General features: G+C 44.5%; 2 protein-coding genes across 2 annotated transcripts in view; one reads left to right on the top strand and one right to left on the bottom strand.

The window, feature by feature from the left end:
• The first annotated feature begins 467 nt into the window (after positions 1–467).
• LOC138453482 (prolactin-2-like) lies at positions 468–8142 on the top strand. Its single transcript, XM_069606385.1, has 5 exons — positions 468–547; positions 3293–3474; positions 4975–5082; positions 5385–5564; positions 7258–8142. The coding sequence occupies exons 1-5, from the start codon at positions 520–522 to the stop codon at positions 7444–7446; spliced, it is 687 nt and encodes a 228-aa protein (XP_069462486.1). The 5' UTR covers positions 468–519; the 3' UTR covers positions 7447–8142.
• The window catches only part of PIH1D1 (PIH1 domain containing 1), a 196307-nt gene continuing 183302 nt past the window's right edge, over positions 8114–21118 (bottom strand). The window contains exons 10-11 of the mRNA XM_069606372.1: positions 16362–16505; positions 8114–8887 (exon numbers count right to left, since the gene is read on the bottom strand). Coding sequence (XP_069462473.1) covers positions 8852–8887; positions 16362–16505 — 180 coding nt within the window. The 3' untranslated portion in view covers positions 8114–8851. The remainder of the gene's footprint in view (positions 8888–16361; positions 16506–21118) is intronic.

Below are 21118 nucleotides of genomic sequence, written 5' to 3'. Positions count from 1 at the left end.
GGGTGTCTGTGGAACAGAGCAGGCATGGTGTCCAGAGCTCAGCTCCTTATGGGATGTGGTCGTATGAGCCTCCTATGCAGAAGTGATAAGGCGATGGCCTGGACTCCAGCTAAACACAGTTCAGCTGGAACAGGGTCTACGATCCCCATTTTAGGATTAACCTAAGCAATGGAAAGAGTTCCCAATGCAAGCGCTATAGAGGGACGGCAGCAGTGGGGGACGGAACGACCAGAGGCCCTTTTCTAAAGCCAGGAGCTTAGGCAGAAATTACATTAATCAGATAATTTCCTTAAAATGAGCCTTGGTGATGAGCACAGCCTGCCCATGCAGAAGCGCTCCTCCTGAATATGGAGCGTGTGCTGTATGTTTCTGATTACCATCCTGATGTCACCAGCACGAAGCACGCAGGGGCCAGCCCATGCTCCTCGGGGTATAAAGCGCTATCCACACAAGGGGCAGAGGAGAAAGAACAACCAGACCTTGAGGGGGCTCAGAGGAGAGGGTACAGGTCCAGACGCCATGATCGCTACGGGAACCTCGCTTGCAGGTACCAACTATGTGCTGTGTCTGAGCAAACGTATCGATGCACATATGAGTGGGGTACAGAACATGTGTGGGTAAAGGGATATCTATATCAGGAAAGAGAGCTGGAGGCTAGCATTGCAGCATGTAGTGAGATGGTCAGAATGAGCGGACCTCCTAGCATCTACCCGCCATTAATGTCGGTGTATGTTTGAGAGCATCCATTTTGTGTTATATGTAGATCCAAATATTTCTGTCACCTGACAGTGTATGCATTAGATGTGGGTGTGCATGGGGGAATGTTTCTGGCCTTAGACACTGTGGACTAAGCATTCAAGTAGTTTGCTATGGTTCAGAGGGTACATCCATTTGTTCTACCATTCAGGGACACTGCACAACAAGTCCCATGGACTTCAGTGAAATCCTTGTCAGGGCTACATTAAGAAAAACCTACTTTTCATTACATTCCCTTAAAAAAAAAAAAAAAAATATATATATATATATATATATATATATATATATATACTACAAGCACCAAATAGCATTTTCAACGATCTATGTTTAAGCCAAGAACGGGTAAGCAGCTCTCCTGTGGTAACCAGTACAGCATGCTATGTTGCACGTACACATACATACATACATACATACATACATACATGAATGAATGCATAGGCCCATATGCCGAGGGCCAAGGACAGGTGTCTCGTTGCAGCCTGCTTAAAGTCTATTCCGACACAGCAAAATGAGCTAAGCTGGAGAGAGCAGTTTAGAATATGATCTTGCTAAAACCATGGCAGATACCCCAGCTCACGTTTTACTATCTTTAATTCCAAATAATAGCTAATATTGTTATAGAAAGGCAGTATCACTCTTTGGAATGCAAAGACTGCCATCTTCCAAACGCAGGAGATTACATGACTTTCCCCAGAAGCATAGAATGTATTTATTTATTTTGTTGATAGAATGGGAGAGTGAATAATGAACAGTAATGCCTAAAAGTGTATCTCCAACTGAATTTTCCACTAAATTAAAAAATAAAAAGCATGACATCGAGGAAGGGAACTTCAAACTCGGTTCTCTGAGTCCCGGAGTAGGTACTTTAAACTTTCAGACACTGCTCTGCTGTTCTATGCTTTATCCATCCAGGATGCCATTGAGGTGAAGGAACACTTTGGGCACATTCAGGTGGTTAACAAATGTGTGAGAAACGATCCTGAATGTTCAGCCAAATACCTGCATTTCACAATGTGTGCGCAGTGCGAAGCATGTTCACATGGAAATCGCAACGGGAAGAGACTGTGTCAAACTCCCCACACAGTCTTCAGGTCAATTACCAAATTACTCCTATAGTCAATCATCCAATTTCTCCAAAGTTCGTTTATACAAAGCTTTGCATTCTGCAGTCAACAATAACTGTTCTAAATTGTTCAACATAAAATAAAAAACCTTTTCCAAATGAAATGGCCACAACTAGTGAAAGAAAAAAAGACTTGCAGGTGTGCCACAGACGCCATGCCAAAGCTTTGCTGCGCTGCAGCAGTAGCATCAGTAGGTTTGTGGTTGGCACCTCTGATGCGAATCGCAATTCTCGAAACGCACATCGATTCCATTATGCTCTTTGAATGCCAATGATAAATTGAATCGCCCGTGTGAATGGAATAGATAGATAACTTACTTTCAGATACAGGACTAGATGCTGACAACACAAACATCTGGAGTGGATCGGCATTTGTGTGGCTGTGCTACAAATTAACAAAACATCAATTTGAACTAACCAGAAATACTTTTTTACACCACCCACTCCTTAAAAAAAGCGTCAATGGCCGAGACAATCTAATACAAATGTCTTACATATAAACCGTTTCCTAGAAAGGATGCCAGTGTTGCCTTTGTAAAGCTTCATGCATTTTTGACAGTTTGTGCGACAGAAAAGAAGAAGATTTGGTATGTAAGCTCTGTTGTATCCTTTTCTGTTGCTGGTGATACTCGTGTGCATGACAGAAGAGGCGTCTTTTAAATACTCCTGCTCGATTTACAAGACTGTCAATGCAGGTGTGCAAGGGGCTTTCAAATTCACACATGTTTACAAAAGGTGTGCAGTTTACATGAAGGGGCTTCTACCGCCGTCTCACTATCTGCCAGAGGTGGCCTGGTCGAGAGGGCATCAAGGTGTTCGGACACTAGCCCTGTGCAGGGCTATGATGCAGGACAGCTTTTCCAGCCATGCTGGCTTTTCAGATGCACACAACGTACACAAAATCACTCTACAGCGGTACGCTTCTGTGTGCCTCAGGTGGCGATAGGTTTCAATGTCGCCAAAAATGATGGGCGATGTTAATGCATTGTTGGTTTTGCATCTCGATGCGGTTTGGAAAAAGGAATGGTCAATTGAGCCAAGATCTTCAAGCAAATATCAAAAAGTGGCGTGTGGCAGAAGACTTGCCACAAGCCATTTGGGATAAAATAAAAGAAAGGGGGCAGAAGCAGGGAGTGGGGAATAGGAGGGAAAACATACAATAGTAAAAACCAGATTGAATGATAAAGCATTAAAATGCTTTTCACAACAATGTTATCTCATCTAGAGCTTGTGCCACCATTTTTTTGTGTGCAGCGTCAATTGCAGGGCCACCGATGCAAATGCAGGTCAGCGTGGTGACACAAGACTGAGTGCTGTGGGCTTGGAGCATGGTGGCGCTGAACTGGCAGGGCTGTGTAGAGGTGGGGTCTTCTGGCCTTCTCATTTTCATGCCATTCTCCCATCTCCTTGCAGGCACATTGCTGGCCGTCCTGCTCATCATCAATGTGATCATGATGAGAAACGGTGTCATCTCCTCCCCAATCTGCCCCGGCGGACCAGCCCAGTGTCAGATCTTGATCGGGGACCTCTTTGAGCGTGCAGTGAAGCTCTCGCACTACATACACTCCCTTTCTACGGAAATGTTTGAGGACTTTGTGAGTATGCCAATGCCAAGTCTACCCATTATCTGGGCAGGGGTCCAAGTGGGGATGCACATTGCACAGCTGCAACATTTATTAATAGGACTCTAAAGGTATTACCAGAAATAAACAAGGCTTCTTTGGGGAGCAAATAAATAACATTTAGACTGGATGTCCGGCCTAAACAAGCAGATGCTGAACTCTTTCCTCAGGTACTGACAAGAGTTTGGGAGTACACAATGTTAAAGACGGGGCTGATGATATCAGACACAGGTAACAAGAAGTAGCCCCACTGAAAAACAAAATGTTGCATGCTTACAAAAGAGCAAGTTACCTACTGAAGTACCTACTGTACACCCCTAGTTTATAGACCCCTTATCTACTTACTCTCTGTAATTATTGGATAAGAACCTTGCCACTATTCCAGTCGAGTGCTAAACATAGGAGCCCAATAGAGATGCAGAATCACCTGCAAAATATTCGAGATGGGATCATGCTAGAAAAGCCCAAGGCAGCTGGATATTAACTAAGAAAGCCTGTTTGATAAAGCTGTGTGCCAACTGAGGACATTTTTTTAATATGCAAAATTAAGGGCTTTGGCAAAAGCTTGGGTGCTGTACCTAGCACGGCAAGAAGAGATGCACTCAGTGTAGGAGCGAAGGTGAAGGCCAGCTTTGACGTCAGGCTTAGTTTGGAAATATCCAAATTAAAAAAGTAGTTGGTGCGTGTGGTGCCTTTGCCTCCAGAAAGGGTCTGAAGGTGTTGAATAGCTGGATATTGTGCAGAAGATGCCGCAGGCAGCAAGCCGTTTGGGGATGCTCAGTTATGTGACATTGTTGGAATCCTTCCAAGCATATGGCGAGAATCCACTGGTTCTAAAACAGATGCAGTCAAAAGGTACACCGGATAGCATGACTGAGCTGGCAGCTCCCATTCCTGCCCTGGTATAATTTCCTCTGAGTCAGAACACAGGAACATGTGTTCACCCATTGTCTGAAGCATCAACACATTTAGCAGGTACGGGCAACACATGCTACAAATCTGTCAGAAAGGAAGAAAATACTGCTCTGGGGTGCACTCTTCATGGCACGGTTCCTACTGGACCCTGGGATGAGGTAAATGGTTAAGCATAGATTACCCACAATTACCAAGAGGCTCCTTGAGAGAACAGGCTGCTTCTGTGGATACACGTTTAATCAAACATTCACTGTGTCAATGTATCAATTAAAAGCGTTGATTGAGGTAAGTGATGTATAGTTCCCTTGAAGACATATGGAGCATGGTGTATTATTCATCCTAGATTTACAGTGGCATGCAGCAGCCTTTTAAAACTTTCTCTAGGAACACCCTCCTACAAAGGTGTGCATCCAGGGTCAGGATTAATGTGATGTAGTCCTTATGCAATAGGGACTTCAATAACATTTATGGGCCATTTTTACTTTAAAAAAAATACTGGGGTAAGCTACTGTATTATGGGTACAAAAATCAAACCAAGTCTGGTTTCTTTTTCTGCAGGATGAGCAACATGGACGTGGCCAACAGTTTCTCGCCCGCGCTATGAATAGTTGCCACACCTCATCACTGAGCACGCCCGAGGATAAAGAGCAGGCCCTGCAGATTGATGTGAGTAGCGCTGCCCCTTTGTTGTAATCCGGGATGGGTTTCGGGACTAATAGGGTTTGGAGGCAATAGACTTTGAAAATAAGAAGGGCATGGCTTGGTATTAAAGTGAGGCATAGGTGTCTCCTTAATGATCACATTTCTACCAGGTTCAAAGCACGTTAGAGACTGGTCAAAGGAAGGTCTCATGCGAATAGATAATCCACCAAACTTTATAATCAAATATTAGACAGAGACAAATCAGTGTGTATCCATTGTGTTGAGATCCTGTTTTTATTTTGTATTCCCTTCTTACCTCCCCACAGCATGAGGAACTGATGCACCTTGTGCTGAGGATGCTGCGTTCCTGGAATGCCCCGCTGCTTCACATCTCCACCCAAGTACAGAACTTCGGTGAGGCGCCAGACACCACCATCTTGAAGGCGATGGAAATGGAAGAGCAAACCAAGCGACTTCTTGAAGGGATGGAGAAGATTGCTCGGCGAGTGAGTACTATCCACATGATAGTTGTACCTTAAGGTCCGGCTAAACTCTAGAACTATAACTTTAAATCAAAGAAATCCATTGCAACTCAGTCAGGTGGAGACCCCAGAATGTGAAGGCTACTACTGTATACAATAATATTTGACCAGGTTACGATCACACACTAGCCCTGTGCTGTGAGGATAGCTCAGGGGCAACGGCTCGCTTTGGAAGCAAGTCGGAGCGGAGCAATACATGTTCGATCCCCAGGTCCCTGCTTAGAAACCTCTGGGTATTAAGTGCGTTATAAATAACCAATTAAATTACAACTACAATGACTTGGTTACATCAGTGGCACATTTGAACACGTCATACATATTTACCGAGCTTACAATATTGACGCCATTACATCAGAAAATTGGTCCCATGAACACACACTATAGTGTCTGTACTATCCATTCATCATATGGGAACACATTCCTTGTGGCAACAACAGTCATCTGGATGTGCTCTGAAATGCGCATGCTCACCCTGAGCCTGTGATAAGAAATCTCTCGCAACAAAAGGGTCATGTGCCAAATAGTCCTTTGGAAACAGACTGCAGTTTCCGTGTAGGAACCAAACCTCACGGCCCATACAATCAGCGGACTAGTGAATATGAATTTGTAACTTTTGTACTATCTAAACTAGCCAAATAAATGCTCTACATCTGGACCGAGAATCTTAGGATAATCATTCAGGCTGCAACACCAGCCGTTTGGGTTATGTGAATAGGGCATCGTCGCCCAGACTTTTAGTGGCTCCACTGTAGTGTGCTAAAACAGGCCTTTTCCCACATATGAATTGATGGATGGGCTGATAAATCTCCACCATGCAATACACATTTAGATAAAATCAGGGTGGACGGAATGGAGGAAGGGGTATATATTATTAACCTTCGCAATTATTGTTTGACTAGCAGTGTTCTTAACGCTTTGCAGAAGGCTTCACCAAACTCACAGGCGTTACCTTTTTTACTATAAGGGGAGATAGCTCAGCAAGTTAAGTGTTCAACATACAGGACCCTGGTTGGAATCTTGGCAGGGCTCATTCATTCCTGCATCCTTCAGAGGATGACAAATTGAAAACCATTACACCAGGTAGTAATAACACCGCCATAACACATTATAGAGGCGACCAGACGATGAAGGAATCCAGAACTCAGGGCTACATTTATTTTAAAAAATTGGAACATTAAAAAAAAGATAATGCACCAGCAAGCTACTCGGTTCATAGTGTGCGCATTGTGAAATTGACACAGTTCAGTAGCGAGGTGGGATGAAGTCCAAATTTGGAAGCCAAGCAGCAAAACGAGTGCATTGCCCTGGGGTGTCTTTCTGTACCCTAGGGACCACCAGTAGCAACTAGAAAACATCTAAAAGCAGGACAAGTGGGCGACTAATTATGGAACTTATGTCGCAGATGTGGAAGGTAATGTCCGTGGAAGACTACAAGAAATAGGTTAACCAAATCGCTATTAAAATAGTTTTTAGAGTTGCTTGATTATCATCAGTAGAACATCAGCAGCTTGGAGGGTCAGCAGGTGGGGACATTTAAAACTCTGCGTGCAGAGGGGGTGGTGGGCCCCACCCATGGTCACCTCCGCAGACACGCCACGGATTAAGTAGAGGGCATTGTCACAGTACAACATTAATCGTCTTTTTCTTTCTGATGTAGATTCAAAGTAATCCCGGGAACACAGCGTTTCCACAGTGGTCAGGACCAGCGGAGACCGAGGTGCCTGGTGACAACTCCCGCCTCTTTGCCTTTTACCACCTACTGCACTGCTTTCGCAGGGACTCGCACAAAATCGACAACTATCTGAAACTACTGAAATGCCGCCTGGTGCACAAAGGAAGCTGCTAGCAGACAACTTCCCCCTCTATTTTCACCCCAGAGTCAGAGGTGTCTTGGCCATCATCGCTGCAAGGCAGCGCTTCAAAATGCAGCTCTCCACAATGAGAATTACTCAGTGTGTGGTTTTCCTGAAGAGTTCCCACGCATCATCTTTCAACCACGACCTCTCACACAACCATTCCATCCTTAGAAAACTGTGTTAAGAGGTCTCCCTTTTCTGCAATGCTCCAGGAATTCCACTCTCTTGAAGAGATATCCCTCGAGATAACCTATCTCACAGATCCTACATAATTCACTTCACCTCTATCTCCTTCTCTACATCTTTGCATGTAACAGGCGTGCATGGTGTGTTGCGTTTGCACTGCATCCTTTACAGCCCCTAGTATATGCCGTCTCCCCTTTCTCTACGAATGTTACAGGTGGTGGTCTTTACTTGCACTGGTTCACTTGTATGAAGAGGTTTCATGTTGGTATGCTTCCCTGCAGGAGGCCAGCTATCCCAGTCTGAATGTGAATTCCTCTGGAGATTTCACCCATCTCTGTCTGCTTCCATCCATCCATCCATACACCTACTTACCAAAGGCCAGTATCTGCTGAATACGTATGCTTCTTCTGTGTGATCTAACCATGCTATGATTCCCTATGCAAGATTCCCAATTCAATCATCATTTCATGATTATTTTTCAATAAAAAAATATTTATTAGGCAAATCTTTATGACAGTTTTTTTCAAAGCGCTGTTACATGAAATCTTTTTGAAACTGTAAATGGGAACAATCTTCCACAGTATGCACTTCAAATATCAGTACTTACAAGAACAAACAAAAAACAATATACATCCATACAAATGGAGCCATCGGGAAGATTGTTGACAAAAAAGTCATGGTCTCCGAGTACAAAGAATACGGAAGGGTTTTTTGTTACAATGCAGATTGACCTACATAGTAAGCGCCTGTTTAGGCAGACACTTCTCCTGTACTTTGGACGTCTGAGTTGGCCATGCCATAATTGGAGTACGTGGCCTTTTAGACTTGAACAAAGTAGAATGGATTGGATCTGGCTGGAAAATGTAGTAGGGGGATACAAGCAGGATGTCTGTGAGAGTGTAGAAACCACAGTAACTCCTTACTTCTTAAATGTCATACATTTGAGCACTATGCCCAGTAGTATATAAAGAGCTTTTTAATGATTTTACAGAGAAGTGTTCCTTATATTTATGGGCTGTTGAATGTTCTGATTGCAGACAAGGGGTTAAAGCTGTCCATCTTCTCCAGAAGCGCCAGCACCAGGCTCAGCGATTTGCCTTACAGGGCCGAGGGTCAGGCGATCCATGCTCGGAGGGAACACAGGTTGCATTTACAGTAGTAAAGTTGGAAAAGAAGGCCTTGCTTTCCACCAGTCAAGAAGATTTCCCACTATGCTGGCTGTACTGGCATGGTTATGGTCAGCACCTGCAAAAAGAAAACCATACCTGAGACATTTGTACTACACATACATGAATGCAAAAGGGGGAGGGAAAGTGTGAAGCAAACTGATCTAGGCACTGCCTGCCAAACCTACCAACCTAGCGACCCAGCACCTTTAATCCTTGTTCTGCCTCCTTCAGAAGTAGCTGGGACCTACACATTCCACGGGTTGGGTCAGAAATAGCACGCAAGGGGCAACCTTTCGCCCATATAATGCTGTGTGCATGTCCCACTCTCCCTACCGGCAAGGCCTGCCCTTGCATCACCAACTATTCCTCTCCATTACAAAGTTATTTTCTAGCATATACACTTGCAACACAGCACAAGCTAAAAGGGATGAGAGGGTATGTGTTATGAAGAAGCAAAAGTTAGGACAGAGTCACACAGGATCACCTTATACCAAAGTCTTTGTGCCACTCTTCAACACTGGCCGTGAGCAGACGGCATAGCCAAATGCACTGTGAGGTGGGGGTCACGATATGGTCACGAGGCTTCAAACAGAAATGTTACAAAGAACCTAGTTTCCAAAATGCATGTTTCTTAGAAGAGGGGTTCACAGAGTAACATTCACATGTCTGGCATTGTCACATTGCAAAGCTACTAAGGCACATTTTCCTCTGCTGGAATAAGTATTTATTTAATTTACAAAGCTTATATAGCGCTTTTATCTAAAGCACTGGCCAAAGATACAAGCAGCACAATCAAAAATGAAAAATGACTGAATAAACTGTGAAAATGAAGTCCCGGTGTAAGAAATAGGAAGAAGTTGAGAGGATACTAATTGAAGCAGAGACATTTTAAAGAATTTCTTGAAGAAATAAAGAGTGGGGCAAGAGAGAAAATACAAAGGAGAGCATTCCAAAGTTTAGGAGCTAGAAGTGAAAATTATCGCAATCGGGAAGATGAGCAACAGATGGAAGGTATTGAGGCAGTGCAACGCTCTAGATGGATGATACAAAGAAACCAAAGAGCAGAGATAGGAGGGAGCCAGTGTATGAATACTCTTGAAAATGACACATAAAAACTGGAATTCAAATCGTTATTTCACTCGAAGCCAGTGAAAACTTGACAAGTACGAACAAATATCCGAAGCTACAGCTAAACTAAAGAGTGTTCTGAGTGCAGAACTTAGGATAGAGGGCAGAAAAAGAACATTGTCATTAATTAGGCCGCCGTGTAAAGAGCAGCAATAATTAAGACGTGAAAGAACAATAGTTTGCAACAGTATTTTAGTAGAATTAAAATTCAAAAGAGGTCGTGTTTTCCTAATATTCAAAAGATGAAAGTAACAAGATCGAATAACAGAAGCAACTTGGGCCGAGGATGAACTAAAGATTACGCGCTTGACGATTGACAGGAACCTCAAGAGGAAAAAGAAATGGACCTGGGTAAAAGGCAGAGGAAAGAACTGAATTTCAGCCTTTTTAGGGTTAAGGGAAAGAAACCGATTAGCCATGACTTCAGAGCAGAGAGACAAACAAAGTTGCTGATGAACAGAATCATTAAATGAGGAGTATGAAATCTGTGTCAGCGGCATATAGGTGCATGTGAAACCCATTGTCAAGAATAAAGGTAGCCAACAGATGATATGTGCAGATGGAAAATAGGGGGCTACAGAGGACAGAACCCTGGGTAACTCCAAATGGGAGAGGATGTGACAGAGATAGACCCCTTCCAGGAAACAACAAACAAGGGTAAGATAAAGAAGAAATAACCCATTTGAGAATAATATCAGAAACGTTCAAACAAAAAGTGTAGAAAGAAGAGTAGGGTGGGCAACAGTAGGAAAGGTGGTGCTAAGATCAAGGCAGACAGGGATAGATGACTGTTTAAGATGGCACCCAAGAGAAATAGAGTTTAGAACAGAGAGAAGAGCTGGTTTCATGGAGAAGGCAGGCTGGAAACCAGACGGATGAGAAGGGAGAAGATCAAAATAAATTAAGATGAGAATGGATGAAATGCTGGGGTAATTTAGAAAGGTAATGAAGGAACGATATGGGATGGAAATTAGAAGGTTCAGTAGGATCCAGGGACGATTTTTGGGAGGAGAAGAATAATACTGTCAGCTTTAAATGTAGACAGAAGTAACCAGAAGATAAAGTAAAGAATAGTTAAAACGAGTAGATAAAACAGGAACTAATGGAGGAAGAGCAGGTTTGATAACTGGAGGAGGTAGGGCAGCAAGAGGGAGCAGCGGTAGGGCGAGTCCGAGAACTGTAAGAACCTCAGCCTCATAAATGGGGATGGCCAATGGGCAGAGCAAGGATGCTCGTAGATCTATCGGGAGTAGGAGCAGCCTGCAAAGTAAGATAATGTCTAATTTTCTCCATCTCAGAAAGAAAAAAGTTGGCAAAGTCATCCTTGTACAAGGACGACGCCCTTGAACAACTGTGGCTGTACTAATTGCATAGCTGCAAGAGAACTGCAACTACCTCCTTAACATGGTAAAGTCAACCATGCTCTATTTGTAAAACGATACACCAAACATTGGACGGGGCGAGGGCGGGGAGGGGCAGGGAATAGTGAATTAGCTCCAATCAAAGTGGTAATGTGACAGATTAAAAATAAAAGATCGGCCTGTGTATTAAGTCACCTAGTCTTCATGAGAAATTTTATAAATTCTCTTGTTGATAAACCATACAATTCACGTACCCTTTGGGTATAAGCTCGAAGGGTACTTGAGAACTGTAAGATGTTTTATGCACGCAGGAAGATTGGAGCATGCAAAATCCACAATCTTTCAAAATTACCCTTACTGTTTTCATATAATAAAGCACAAGGGTCACCAGGCTTAATGAGGCAGGCAGTACTTGCAGATGCATCAGATAGAGCAAGATAAACTTAGGTTTCAAGTAACTTATACATTCTGCTGTTCTGCGGAACTGGCTCTGTCCTGGCCATCTGCGTGCAAACAGGAAGCATCAAGGGATGATTCACAACATCCATCCCTGAACCCCACCTCCGTGTGGCCCGGAGGAGGCTATCAGAGGTCCGATTCAGAGCCCCAACATGTGCTGCTCTGTGCATGCTCAGACTACAAATCAGACGCCCTGATTGCCTGCCTCGGAGCTGGGTCTCACAACCATGTGAACTTGGCAATCGCAGCTATTGCTACACAGAAAAAGAAATCTACAGATTCATCTGTCCATGTAATGAAATATGCATTTGTATGACCAAACAAGCAGTCGGTATTTGCTTGGGCACCACAGATCTAAACTGAGCACTTAAAACTTACAAGCACCAACTTGGACTAACATTTTGTGGAAAAGCAACGCACGGACATGCATGTCACAACCAAACATGCTTCATTTCCCCACCTCTGCTACTGTAGCCTCATCTTTTGCTTTCTACGGACATGCATGTCACAACCAAACTTGCTTCATTTCCCCACCTCTGCTACTGTAGCCTCATCTTTTGCTTTCTACAGACATGCATGTCACAACCAAACTTGCTTCATTTCTCCACCTCTGCTACTGTAGCCTCATCTTTTGCTTTCTTCCTACTCGACAAACTTCCCCTTTTGTAAGTAAAACATGGAACAAATAGTACAGCAAACTCCAGAAATCCTCATAGGAAACCTACCCTGCTTATTGCCTGCAACAATACCACAGAGACTTGAGTGAGTCAAAGTGCACCTCAAGGAAGCCAATAAGGTCAGTGGAGTTGGCTTGAGAATTACCTATGGGCGTGCCTAAGGCACCCCATTGGGGCCAATATGTATGGCCTGCTGCCATGTCACTTTGCTTGGAGCATTGACTCCGATCATGCCCCTGGCTCATCGCAAATCACCCTCTGTGGCAGGTGAGCACGGCTGGGCCATGGCCTTCATCCATGCTCAGGCACCTCCATATCAACCTCTGAGGTGGCAACGCACGTCCTTAGGAAATGCTCAGTAGCCATACCTGCACCACTGCCATCGCACAACAACCATATCTCTGCTCCTATATGCACAGCTCATGACATCACCCCAAATCGGCTTTTCCCTGTGAAATCATGTCTTCCATATATTTTTTCCAATTGTTGGGTTGCATTTTCTTTGTGTTGTCCACGGCATTTAATTAAACTGACCCTAAACAGTTGCAGTGCTCCTCTTTTTCTTTCCCTTTGTCATTGCTCAAGTACTAGGGGTGCAGAGAAGGGTGAGGAGTGGTGAGTAATATCGGAGAGTGGAGGTAAGCAGTAAAGAGAGAGGAACATTGGAGGGATAGAGAAGGAAGTTTCACGGGTTGTAGGGAGGTACAGAGGTTGGAGTAGGAAAGAGAAGAGTAGGAGGAGATAAGGGAGCATGATAGAGACATACAGGGAGAGGAACATCAGAGCACGAAAGGGGAAGACCCAGCGGGCCGGAGTGTCTGGAAGGCACAACCGTTTGTGACATCTCATTGCCATATTTCGAGCAGAGTGACTCCTCAATAGTTCCCAGAGGGATATTAGATAGATAGGGGGTTGCCTCTAGGCCATCTGTGACAGCAGCCATACACCACATTGGCCGAAAGGCCGGAGCAAAAGGCAGCAGTGAGGTTGAAAACAAAACCCACTGGAGGGGTGATGGAAGGATCCACACAAGAAGTGAAGGGTGTTTAGGTGAGGTCAGGTAGTGTGCATGGAGACAGAGACCAGGAGAAGGAAGGAAGGAAGGTGGGGTGGCGAGCTGAAGAAGTTGGATAGGAGTGCAGGCGAGGTATTCAGTGTGAGAGAGAATGGTACCCAGTGGAGAGTGTGAAACTGCGATTGAGTGCATGCAAGAGTGAGTAGAGCGAGTAGCATTGGAGTGTAAGAAGATGTGAGAGAAATTGGACGGGGGGGAGCACAGAAGGTGAAGGTGACAGGCAAGAGAGGACAAGAGAGCGAGAGAGCGCAAGGTGAAATTTAGGGGGTGTGGTTGTGAAAGATAGAGGAGGCAGGAGTTGTAGAACAGGAAAATGTGAGAGTGGGAAGGGAAGTGACAGGGGGAAGAGGAGGAGTGTGAGACGATTGTGATAGAGGAAGAGGTGAGAGTGGAAGGTGGGAGAGTAGGAGTGAAAGAGACAAGATCAGGGAGAAAGTGTGGGCGAGTGGTTGAGAAAAGTACCATCTCAAATAATTAAGAACATATTTTGGGGAACACTAGAATAGTGTGCACTTAAGTACTGGGGGAAGAAAGATAAATAAGGCCACGGCTTGTAGGTCCTCTCATGGTAGAGAGATTATCCTAGACACTAGGGGTTACCAATAACTTTGGGCGACAGGGAAGCCTCGGTTAGGGTAGAGGAAGCCCACGGGACTCTGTGGGACGCATAGTCAAATGATGCTAACGCTTCAAAGCCCTTGCCACATAGAGTTTATTTATTTATATATATTTATAAAGCGCCCTACAGTGCTCGGGCATTTAAGCCAGGAAATGGATGAAGGCATGATTCAGGGTTACAAGAATGCGGCCCCACAAAAGTACTTAGAGCAAAGTCGATTACATAGTGATCAGTTACATTAAACATTACAAGGAATCATACAGTGTGAGCAGCCGTTGAAGGCGTGACAGGATGACCTGTCATACAAAGATCCTGGTCTTGATAGCTTTCCTGAAAGCTGTGTGAGAGTCAATCTGACGCAGTTCTGGAGGGAGAGCATTCCAGTAGGTGGCAGCCACGTTAGGGAAGCTCGAGCCACCAGCACGCACTTTGTGTGTGGTGGGTACTGGTATTCTGTTGGGGTAGACCATTCTTGATGGTTTGGAGGTGGTGTGGGGGATAAATCTGTGGGCTAGGTAGGGTGGTGCCAGCCCGTGAAGGCATGTGCGTGTCAAGGCCAGTGTTTTCAACACAATCCTTTCCTTGACGGGAAGCCAATGAACCTTTCTCCAGATTTCCAAAATGTTGTCATGTCTAGAGATGCCCGTAGCGGCTCTCAGAGCATTGTTTTGAGCTAGTTGGAGTTTGGCCATGTTTTCGCGAGAGGAGGTCCCTACAAAGAGCTCATTGCAGTAGTCCATCCTGGAGCCAATAATCGCCCTAGCAATAGTGAGGCAATTCTCTTGGGAGAGGAAGGGTCTGGCTGCATTAAGAAGTTTGGAATGGTACGCTGATGCGGATGCAACAGCATTGACCTGCCTATTGATGGTTAGGTCAGGTTCGATGTACACACCCAGAGTTGATGACTTTGGAGACCGTAATAGGGATGATGTCGATAGTAAAGGAAGAGTATTGCTTGCCCAGTTTTCCCAGATTCCCTGGAGAGCCAATTAGTAGAAGTTCTGTCTTCTCACTATTGAGACAAAGCCAGTTCTCTGCCATCCAAGTTGGATTGTAGAGTAGATGGCATTGAGGGTGTCAAGGTCGGTCTGGTAAACACCTGAGAGATGGATTAACACCTGCTAGTTGGTGTATATATACACTGCATAGTTGGTGTATGAAATGCCCAGTGAGTCTAGAATTTTGAATAGTGGCCTTGTGAAAAGGTTGTAGAGTGTGGGGGCAATGCAGGAGCCCTGCGGGAATCCACATTTTATGAGACTCGGGTTGGCACAGGAAGATTCAGAGAAAACCTTCATGACTCTGTCCTGTAGAAAGGAGGTTATCCACGTACAGGCGCTCGGAGAGAAGTTGGCTGCGGTGGAGAGGTGGTGACATAAGGTCTGATGATCCACCAGATCGAAGGCAGCGGATAGGTCCAGTAAGAGAAGGAGTGCGGGTTTGCTGACGTCTCTGAGATTGTCCATTTGATTTTTTAAGCCGAGCAGGGCAGTTTCCGTGCCATGCCTGGGTCGGAATCAGGATTGCCACAAACCGAGAAGGTGGTTGTTCTCAATGAATTCTTGAGTTGAGAGTTGTTAATAAAATTCCTTGAACCTTACATTGCGATTGCGAGTTTGTTACGCCATCTGTGATGGGTAGGATAAGGAATAGCTTGGACACAGTCGAAATAGTTACTGGAATAACTGAAGAAATATAACTATGGTGCTTCGAAGTTGATGCAGTTCTAATGTCAAACGTACATATTTATCATTATAGATACAAGCCTACTTTATAGTAACATTAAATGTCTGTTTTGATCAATGCAGGAAAGGGTGGTTAGAGCAAAACCAAGCAGGACACAAAAAACAGATAGTGAAAAGAAAACACCAGTACACAACTGAAAAGAAAAAACGTTGAATGCTCCAAAAAGAAGAAAACAGAAAGTTAAGAACAGAGAAAGCCTCACAGAAAAGCCAACATCCAGGATTCTTTTGGTGTTGATGGAAGGCTGTGAGGGTCTAGACAAATTAGTAGTTCTAGTTCATCACAGAAATAGAGAGGGACTTAATGGGTATCAAAAGCTTTTTAAAGTGTTTCAGAAGAGCCACCAATAGAGCGAGATCGATCCACAGGGTTTCTGGCAACTCAACAATAAGCATGCAGCATTCATAAAAGCTTTCAACTATTCCGTTCCAAGTTGGAGAACTTACTTTATGCGGGAAATGCAGCACCATCTTCCCATCACTTACCTTGGTGCTTTTGTTGAACTGGGCGCCACTGTCTTCCTGGATAATGTTATATGGGATGAAAACTTCGAGGTGATATAGATCTGGGTGTCCCCACAACAGAATGCGGTCCTCCCCGAGATCCAACACCAAGGAACGAACTGAAGGCTGGAAAGATAGGAAGATGCTCATTACATGCGACTTGGGAAAAGCACGAGATCCTGAAACATTCCCGCTCAGTTGGGTACTGAGCGCCCAATCATTTCCCTAAAGAAACAATAATTGGCAAAGCCAATAGTTTTGGGTTGTCTATACGTACTAGACATTTGCCAGGCTCTGCTATTATGTGCCAGGTACACGCACCATTTTGCAGCTGCTACCATCAGTGACAGTTAGTACCACTAGGCAATGCCTGTCAAGTGTCTTTCCCATGCCTACAAAATAGACCAAAAGGTTGGCATTGCCAATGCTAGTTGCGTAGCCTGCATCTTCATTTACACAGTCAACTCATGTTTAATGGGCACCTTTGCCAGGTGGCCTGGCGCCCCTAGGTTATCCTCTGGGTACAACAAGAGGAAGGTTTAAAAACCTTCTGTGTATAATTACAAGGGGAAGCTTCTTCAAAACTCGCATCCTTCACACAACCATGCACTGACCAGCGCCACTGAATGCCTGTTGAAACAGGCAATGGTAGAGCAAGCAGTTTTGCAAGGACATCACTTTTGCAGGTTGCACACCATTTCATCAAACACATACAAATTATTTGTGTGCGGGCTATCGGTGCAGTTATCAATGGGTTATTAGCCAACACACTATCAAACGCCATCACTATGTGTTGCACTAAACAACTTCGTGTAAATACCACACTCGCAAACACTTTGCTTAGTAAAGAGCCAACCGTTTTGGCATGATCATAATCTCCCTACTAACATTTAGCGGATGTTGCCATCCTATGACCAAGTAGTACCACTAGCTCAATGCCAGAAAAATGCCTGTACGCACTTCAAAAATAGTAGCTTTCCTAATGCGCGTTTACTGCTAGCTATGGCGAACACACGCGTCTCCATGAGGGCGAATACAAGCTACTGTAGTTAATTAGCACGATATGGAATCCAGCAAAACAAACACTGAACACAGTAACTGATTGTGGGTTCCATTGCCGCGCGCATGTGATTTATTAGGGCAGACTCATTACATTACAAGGGGTGGGGCCATCGAAGAACAGATTGTCATATGGGGGAACAGTATATACTAATACGAGGGCTGTCAATAGAGTATCATGGTGCAGTGCTTACCTACGGAGGTACACGTTAGTGGTGCTTACTGGGAGAGGAGGATACACTGTAACGAGGGCAGTCATGCAGGGGTAAATAAATCATTAAAAAAGTTGAACATGTATGTTCATGAAACGATCAAACTGGCTACCTCATCAGCTGTTATCAACTTCTGATCTGTAGTCAGAACAGCTAGTTCGCACTGGGATGAAGAAGGGGCGTGCCCTTCATTTCTCACCCTGTTCGCCATCCACATACAGACGCTTGTAAGTAGTGCTTAGCTTGTCGTTTTTCGTGGACAGCCGCGTCAGAGTTCTTCGTAAAAATATAAAATCCAACGTGTTGGAATGAGCAAGAAATTCTTCGTGTTCCTTCTTTGCTGTTGTCCGGATTGTTCTAAAGCTCCATTCCTCATAGATCACGTGGATGGAAATCATTGGCTGTGTTTGGGAATGTATTGCAATGTAGCCTTGTGATCTAGTGCGAACTCCACACATATGAAGCGTCTGTGTATACAGTAATTACCATTAAAAAGTAAACGCCAATAATTAACATTTAGATCTGAGAGAAAGTCGTTCAGTATTGCTTTGAAATTAACCACGTAACAAAACAAGACGATACTGATGGCTTTCGCAGTGCTTATTTTTAACAGGGATTAAGTGCAAGGAACAGATGGAAATGTGATATAAACTAAGCCTCCTCCCAATCAGGAACACCAGAAGGTATGTAGTTTACATGTAGGTTTATTTCTCTTAGTTGTAAAGTAGAGAAAGCACTGGGACATCCATCTAGCCCAGCACCTCGGGTCCAACTGACACCAGTAGAACCCTGCACACCAAACATACATCAACATTCCACCTAGAGTCCCAGTGACATCACCACACCAACACTCCACCTAGAATGTTAGTGACATCACACCATCCCAACACTCATAGCCATAATCAAGCACAGCACAGATTATGACATATCCCCCTCTCTTCAACAACACAACACTAGAACCATGTTAGAGACCCATCGCAAGTGCAATATCACCAGAAAAGTTACAGCTCAGAAACCATTTTCTACTCCCTCTGAGCCAAACCGCTACAACCCCAACATCTAACCAAGATGTTAAATGGAAAATACAGAAAAAATAACTCAAGCACAAGCTCTCCCCAGAACCTGAACCCACTCAGCTACAAACCCGCTGAATGCAACACAACAATGGAAGAACCAAAAATAAATCCTTCACTGTGGAGACCCCTTGCATCGCAACCAAAACTAACCCACTCACCATCTAATCCCCGCACAGACATGTGGCCACCATGTCTGTGCCCAACACCAAATAAATCCAACCAAAACTATGATCCTACCACTGAATTCCATAACAACACAACACTGTCACCATAACTTACTCAAAAAGCACCTTACCACCCTTAAAAACCCAGACAGCAGCTCACTGCCCACTAGACAGCACCTCACTGCCCCCTTAAAATGAACCAGACAGCACCTCACTGCCCGCTAGACAGCACCTCACTGCCCTTAAAACCCAGACAGCACTTCACCGCCCGCTAGAGAGCACCTCACTGCCCCCTAAAATAACCCAGACAGCACCTCACTGCCCGCTAGACAGCACCTCACTGCCCGCTAAAATAACCCAGACAGCACCTCACCGCCCGCTAGACAGTAGGGATGTAACGGTATTACGGTATACCGTTAAAGATAACGTGAACCACTTAATTGAACAATAATAACCGTCACATTGTTTATACCGGTATACCGTTCATACCGTTAAGTGTGCTTTTCAATCTGATTTGGAAAGGCTGCAGTAAGCAAGTGCTGCGCAGTCTTGGTCCTGCACCGTTGGATGTGCCGTCTGCCGAGTAGTTTTCAGTTGGAGCAGTTTTTAATGCCATTCCATAAACCACACGTGCCTGACACAAAATCAATATGTTAGCAATAGGAAGAATAAATACAGTGCCAAGAAGGAAAAGGGTTTACTTTGGGTTGGCGGCTTTGGGGTTTATATATTTATAATGGATAATGTTTTCTAAACATATGACAATGGGGGATTTCCCTGATTCTATCATTGAATTTACATATAATAAGTCACACTGTAAAATTTACTCATCTCTAAGGGTATTCCTTGCTGCCATACCAAAGGGTAAAATGACCATGATTACTGAACACCTTTTGGCCCGCAAGTAAACTAAAGGCTGTAACGTAAAGAGAGAGTGCGCGTGTGCGTGCGCGTGTGCGTGTGTGCGTATACTACCATCAGGCTCCAATGATCTCTGGCATGCAGGTTATCAAGATGGCAACATGTTCATCTTCACCTGTAGCCAGTGGGGGAGCTAAAAGCCTAAAGGACCACTTAAGAAAAGCTATTCAGTTTGGTTTGCCAGTCGCAGCAGGGCTGCCCCCCCCCCCCCCCTCCTCCTCTCCACATGTGTGTTTGTGCTTGATGGAAGCAAGGGGTGGCATTTCAGTGGAAAGTATGTTGAAAAGCCCAATTCTGACCCTGGGTGCCTGGTTTTGTTTGTGATGATAAATCTGACAATTTATGACTTTTAAGAAAATATTTGTTAAGATTAGTTAACTCCACCTGCTATACCGCGATAACCATGATATACCGTCATTTGGCAATAAGGTTATTGTACCATCATAAAACTAATACTGTGACACCCCTACTAGACAGCACCTCACTGCTCCCTTAAAATGAGCCAGACAGCACCTCACTGCCCCCTTAAAATGAGCCAGACAGCACCTCACTGCCCGCTAGACATCACCTCACTGCCCTTAAAACCCAGACAGCACCTCACCGTCCGTTAGAGTGCACCTCACTGCCCCCAAAATAACCCAGACAGCACCTAATTGCCCCCTTAAAATGAGTCAGACAGCACCTCACTGCCCCCAAAAATGACCCAGACAGCACCTCACTGCCCCCCTACAATACTGACATCATCCACACATAACCAGGGGACATGCCCCTACGAACATAACAAACACCACCGCAGGACAACATTAAAACCCCACATTAAGGGATAACCTCATCAACTCTATGGCGCTAAAGTCCTGCGCCAAACCCCAACATGTCCCTGAAATGCAAAACAACAAAATGCATGGCAAGTAATTGTAAATGCAAATATGGATGCAAGTGACATGGCGTTAAAGTTCCTACGCCATACCCCCACCCACATGTCCACTCCAACCAACCTGCGAAGAAAACATTGTAAAAACAAACATTACCATTTCCCATGGACCCCACACCCACGAGTCCATACCGAAAACCCAAAGACATGTCCTAACAGCATGCCACATACATAAACACAACAATATAATATAAACATAACAGGCCTTTAAACAAGTAACATTGACCCAGGACCAACCCAAATATTTTTTCACCCCAGAGGCCACAACGTAAATACAAACAGCATTAACCATTAAAACCAGCCTCACCAAACACATACCTCTGTTTAGTCCTTTGTTAGTTCCTTTTTCATGTTACATATGCCTCACTGGTCCGGA

Source organism: Ambystoma mexicanum, chromosome 1p (assembly GCF_040938575.1).
Source record: "Ambystoma mexicanum isolate Mex_15411 chromosome 1p, UKY_AmexF1_1, whole genome shotgun sequence".
Classification (NCBI taxonomy): Eukaryota; Metazoa; Chordata; class Amphibia; order Caudata; family Ambystomatidae; genus Ambystoma; species Ambystoma mexicanum.
Note: the sequence above shows the minus strand (reverse complement) of the source record. Positions and strands in the feature narration are given on the sequence as shown.